Source organism: Priapulus caudatus, unplaced genomic scaffold, assembly GCF_000485595.1.
Source record: "Priapulus caudatus unplaced genomic scaffold, Priapulus_caudatus-5.0.1 Scaffold65, whole genome shotgun sequence".
In the NCBI taxonomy this organism is placed as follows: domain Eukaryota; kingdom Metazoa; phylum Priapulida; class Priapulimorpha; order Priapulimorphida; family Priapulidae; genus Priapulus; species Priapulus caudatus.
This window is the reverse complement of record NW_014577126.1, coordinates 338,530-343,753: the sequence shown is the minus strand read 5'-3', so window position 1 is coordinate 343,753 and position 5,224 is coordinate 338,530. Positions and strand designations below refer to the sequence as shown.

General features: G+C 47.9%; 1 protein-coding gene across 1 annotated transcript in view; it reads left to right on the top strand.

Annotated features, from left to right (window-relative positions):
• Positions 1-5,224, top strand: part of LOC106821243 (protein rhomboid-like) — a 47,520-nt gene that overhangs the window by 29,992 nt on the left and 12,304 nt on the right. The window contains exons 6-7 of the mRNA XM_014825959.1: positions 4,147-4,247; positions 4,886-4,940. Coding sequence (XP_014681445.1) covers positions 4,147-4,247; positions 4,886-4,940 — 156 coding nt within the window. The remainder of the gene's footprint in view (positions 1-4,146; positions 4,248-4,885; positions 4,941-5,224) is intronic.

Here is a 5,224-nt window from a genome sequence, read left to right as displayed (position 1 = left end):
AGAGAGAGAGAGAGAGAGAGAGAGAGAGAGAGAGAGAGAGAGAGAGAGAGAGAGCATTCCCGCATCATCTCTACCCTAGCATTTTCTTGTGTGCATTGGCCGTATTATATGGTTTACAAAAGCTGACCACTGCCGGCTGGCAATAATTTTCGAACGCAACACCCTCCCACGTGCAGCCCGCTGTGTAATTACGCGAGAGTTCGTTAAGCCTGATGAGTTATTGAGCCACAAAGGGTTAATCAGTACCCTCCCCCTACTCAAGCCCCTGCGGGCTAGCACCTGAGATTCGCCTGGCTACAACAACAACAACAGCCGTAGATAGTACACGATATACTCTAATGCGGCAGAATAGTGTGAAACCCCCTGGTTCTCCCCTGCCATCGCATTGTCCTGTGATAGCCCGAGACGAAATTCGGAGTAGGGCGAAGGTGTTGTGTTACAGACTGACCGCTGTCTACTCGGCTCGGTAATCAGCGAGGGCCGCAATTAATGCGGGTGACCACGCTGAGACACTGGACACAGCCATGGATCATGTTACTGAATTACGCTCTTGTGTCAGCATTAGGGTGTTCGGTAATCGTTAATGGTCGGAGGGCCATGCTGGAGGGCCATGCAAGTGAAAGGGTGTTTTGTTACGAGCGCTATGTATCTAGCACGTGACGTAAGCCTACGAAGCAACAGTCTCTATCCAGCAGTGCACGTCTGTATTGGCGTATCACGTAGTAGCTCTCATGCGCCTTCTGATGAGAATGCAAATTTATGCTATTTATGCATGTAGCAGTTGAGTTGCTGCTACAAGTAACTACTGCAACGTTATTGGTGGCGTTGAGAAGCCGCGACCATAGCTGGTAGTGTCTGGTTGTGGGTTGTGGTAGCGGTTCAGCAGGGCAGAGCAGTCTCTATCCTGCAGCCCTAGGTCAAACTTTCTACCCTATCCCGCAACGCAGAAATGGCCGAGTTTTTAGATTTATAGGGCGCGTGTAACGAATTAATCTCCGGCCATTAACGCAGCCAGGCAGACGAGAGGTTAAACTATCTGTCAGTGCCTTCCTTCAGTGAGCCCGCCAGCGCGTAACGACGCGCGTTAGATCAATCAAAGCTTCCCACGTCGGTGTGGAAGGCATCTTTCATCTCCGCTCGTACGAGAGCACCCGGAAGCCCTTTTGATGGGCGACGCCACTCTCGGATGGGGCGTGACTGACACATGTCTGCGTGCCACTCTGCTGTTATCTTTCGCGTCCAGAATTCGGTATTTGTGTTGCTTGGCTGCTACCGAGTTACGAGCTCCTGCGTGCGCGTACCATCCGTGTAGGATGGGTGCGTGCTTGCCAATGCCGCAGATCTAGCCGGCGCTTCTCGGCATCGCTGTTTATTGTCGTTGTAATTTGCGAATCGCTCTTATTTACGCGATGCGCTGACGAAACGTTACAGGCGTTCGTTAAACAAAACCCCGGCGGAGATTGCGCTGCCTGGCAAAGGCTATCGCCCGCCGCACGGCAGCACCGTGGGTATTCACACGCAGCAGCAGCACCAACAGCAGCAGCAGCACCAACAGCAGCAGCAGCAGCAACAACAGCAGCAGCAGCAGCGACCACAACAACAGCAGCAGGAGCAGCATCACCACCACCACCACCGTCACCACCACCACCACCAGCAGCAGCAGCAGCAGCAGCAGCAGCAGCAGCAGCATCACCACCACCACCGCCGCCGCCACCAGCAGCAGCAGTAGTAGCAGCAGCAGTACCACGACAACTAGCAGCAGCAACAGCAGTACAACCACTACTACCGCCGTAGCAGCAGCAGACAAACAAGAAGAAGAAGAAGAAGAACAACAACAACAACAAGGAGAAGAAGAAGAAGAAGAAGAAGAAGAAGAAGAAGAAGAAGAAGAAGAAGAAGAAGAAGAAGAAGGACAACAACAACAACAACAACAACAACAACAACAACAACAACAACAACAACAACAACAAAAAGAAGAAGAAGAAGAAGAAGAAGAAGAAGAAGAAGAAGAAGACGACGACGACGACGACGACGACGACGACGACGACGACGGCGACGACGACGACGACGACGAAGCAGTAGCAGCAGTAACAGCAGTGGCAACAACAACAACAACAACAACAACAACAACAACAACAACAACAACAACAGCCCCAACAGCAGCAGCAACAACAACGAAAACAACAACAACAACAACAACAGCACCAACAATAGCAGCAGTAGTGGTAGCGGCAGTAGTAACAGCAGCAGCAACAACAGCAACAGCAGCAACGGTGGTTGCAGTGGTAGTACTAGTGGCAGTGGTGGTGGTGCAGCAGCAGTTAGCAGCTTCATCGGTTTCTCTAGTCTATTTTGTTGTTGTTTCTATAGTGCCGGCGCACGCGCGCGAGGCCCGGTATTTTTAGCAACTAAATTCCTACCGCAGAGAAAAATTCGCCTAGCATTTTGCCGTTTTTCGAAAAGCGAGGTCGCTCGCCGTGTTCCGCTCCGTTTCCCTTGTGCTTTTTGCCGAGCGAGATAAAAATGTAACCGTCTCTCCGCCATGTCGGCTCTTCTTTCCTCCGCCACCGCTCCCTCACCCACCCTCTCTCTCTCTCTCTCTCTCTCTCTCTCTCTCTCTCTCTCTCCTTCATCTCTTACTCTCCCCTTCTCCGCGTCTCTCTCCCTCTCTCTCTTCGCTCTCTCGCTCCAAGACCGATCCGGTCCATTCATGCTCCGAGAGTGCCCATCATCTCCTCTCTCAGCTTCCTGCTCTCTCTCTCTCCAATCGCTCAGATCTCTGCTCATCCGCTCCGCTCTCTCTCTATCTCTCTTCTCTCTCTCTCTCTTCTTCTTTCTCTCTCTCTCTCTCTCTATCTCTCTCCCATCTCCCCTCTCCCCTCTCTCCTCTCTCCCTCCGCTCCCTCTATTTCGTTTGTTTCTTATGTTTCCGGCTGCGCGCACTGCGCACGGCAGCGTAGTTCTATAAAAAAAAATTCACAACTCAAAGCTCACAACTCAACGTGCTCAGGTAGTCGTGTGTCCCAGCAGAGTAATATCGTACCCCGGGAGTATAGGCCGTCCTTTATGCAGTAACTCTGCAGATTAATGGCGCACTCTTAGAGGAGTAACTGACTCCTTTACATAAACACTTGCGTCCTAGCAGAGAGTATTATCATACTCTGGGAGGAATACCCGACTATATATTTAGAGCGTCCCTTATTATTATTATTATTATTATTATTATTAACATAATTGTTATTAACATATTATTAACATATTATTATCTTACTGTTGTAACATATGTTTTATAGATGTTTACATAGAGTAGTCTAGTTAGTGAAGTTAGACTAGGGGTTGTTTTAGTAATAGTCTATCTAGACACAGCGTCGCGCATTTTGTGTGGCCGCATTGATGTTACAGGGAATTGGATAAGCGTGTTTTAGGTTAGGCAGATTCTCGAGTCATTGTGAAATAGGGATGTAGATCGAGTTTAGACATGGCAGGGGGTTTTGAGGGAGACAGACATGTAGGAGTGGGGAGCTTAGTTGTGTCTGCGAGAGTAAGCACACGCGCTTACGCGCGTGTGCGCGTTTCTTTGTCCCTTTGTGCAAGATGGACACACTGTGTGCGAGCATATATTAAAGTTTATTCAGGTTACCACACAAGTTTGGATTTCTATATCATCTTTTATACATTCAAATATAATTCAACGTTACACTGTGATGTTCGGGTGTAAACGTGGGTAACGGCTCGGATTTCACCTAACATAGGGAACTAGTGAAGTAGTCTTGTCGCATCGAGCGGGCTTGCGGAAAAACATTGCCCGAAACAGCTCGATAGAGAGGTTGTAAAGAGTAAAGAGGCGTAGTGGAGAGTGTTACACAAACGACATATCTCAATGTGTTTGACTAAGATGGCAACCAGTGTGTGAGCTCTGCATGCGCCTCTTGAATTATGGCCTTACTTTCCCAAATTTGATAAGACTGGCACTACCAACATGACAGGCGAGGATTACACAGTGGTGACACCTCTCGGAAATCTTTTCTAAAACGTGCGTATATAGCCGTTATGTCTCGATAGATTAAATGATCCTCGATTGATGTGCGATTGACGAGTCGGGGAGTTTTTTAATCATATGTGTGTGTGTGTGTTTCTTTTCGGCAGGTTCACTGGGGACGTCTGTGTTTGATCGAGACGTCTACCTAGTTGGAGCTTCAGGTGGAGTCTATGCCTTACTAGCTGCACACTTAGCAAATATTTTACTAGTAAGTATACATTCTTTGCCATTCTGCCTAAATTTATCGGAAAACAAGTCCTAGGTATAGTTAGTACGATAATGTATTATGTGTGTGCATGGTATTTATTATATGACTGCGGTATTTGTGGTGAGTGTGTGATATATATATAATATATTTTATAATCTACATATGTGTGTGCGAGTGTGTGCGTGCGTGCGTGCGTTGCGTGCGTGCGCGTGCGTGCGTGCGTGCGTGCGCGCCGCGCGTGCGTGTGTGCGTGTGTGTGTGTGGTCTGTCTGTGTGTCTGTGTGTGTGCGGCTGCGTGCGTGGCGTGAGTGAGTGCGTGCGTGCGTGCGTGTGCGTGGTGTGTGTGTGTGTGTTGTGTGTGTTGTGTGTACGAGAGAGAGGGGAGAGGAGTAAGAGAGATGGAAGGATGGACGCGACAGAAGAGTGGTGCGACAGCCGGCCAGACGGCAGAAGAACGGACAGACAGACAGAGAGATAGATATAGATAGATAGAAAAGTGAGTGCAAGATGTAAAATAAATTGATATTGATGCGGACGAAATACATGTGTAAGTGCATGTAATTATGATCCCTAGCTTGTGTAAATGTGTTTAATGTGCGTAGTACATTTTACTGAAAAAAGTGTATTTCTCTTTACAGAATTATTCAGAGATGGAGTTAGGGATAATAAGATTAATAGGAATCCTTGTGATAGGTGAGTAGTTTACTTTGGTGTAGCATTACACATGCTCACTCCTTTATTTGTGTATAAACTGAAGAACGGGGTTCTTACTTGCACTAACAGTAGAAAACGCCATCCAAGTATTAATTATTTTGTAAACCAATACGGCAGGCAGGCAGGCAGTGACGCTAAGCTGCGGTAGCTAGATCGTTCAGCAACATTCGCAAGCCGACATTAGCTATTACTTTCGCCAGTTATTTATTATTCACTCGGCTGCTTCACACAATCGTTTCTCCATTGTATCCACTCATAACGTT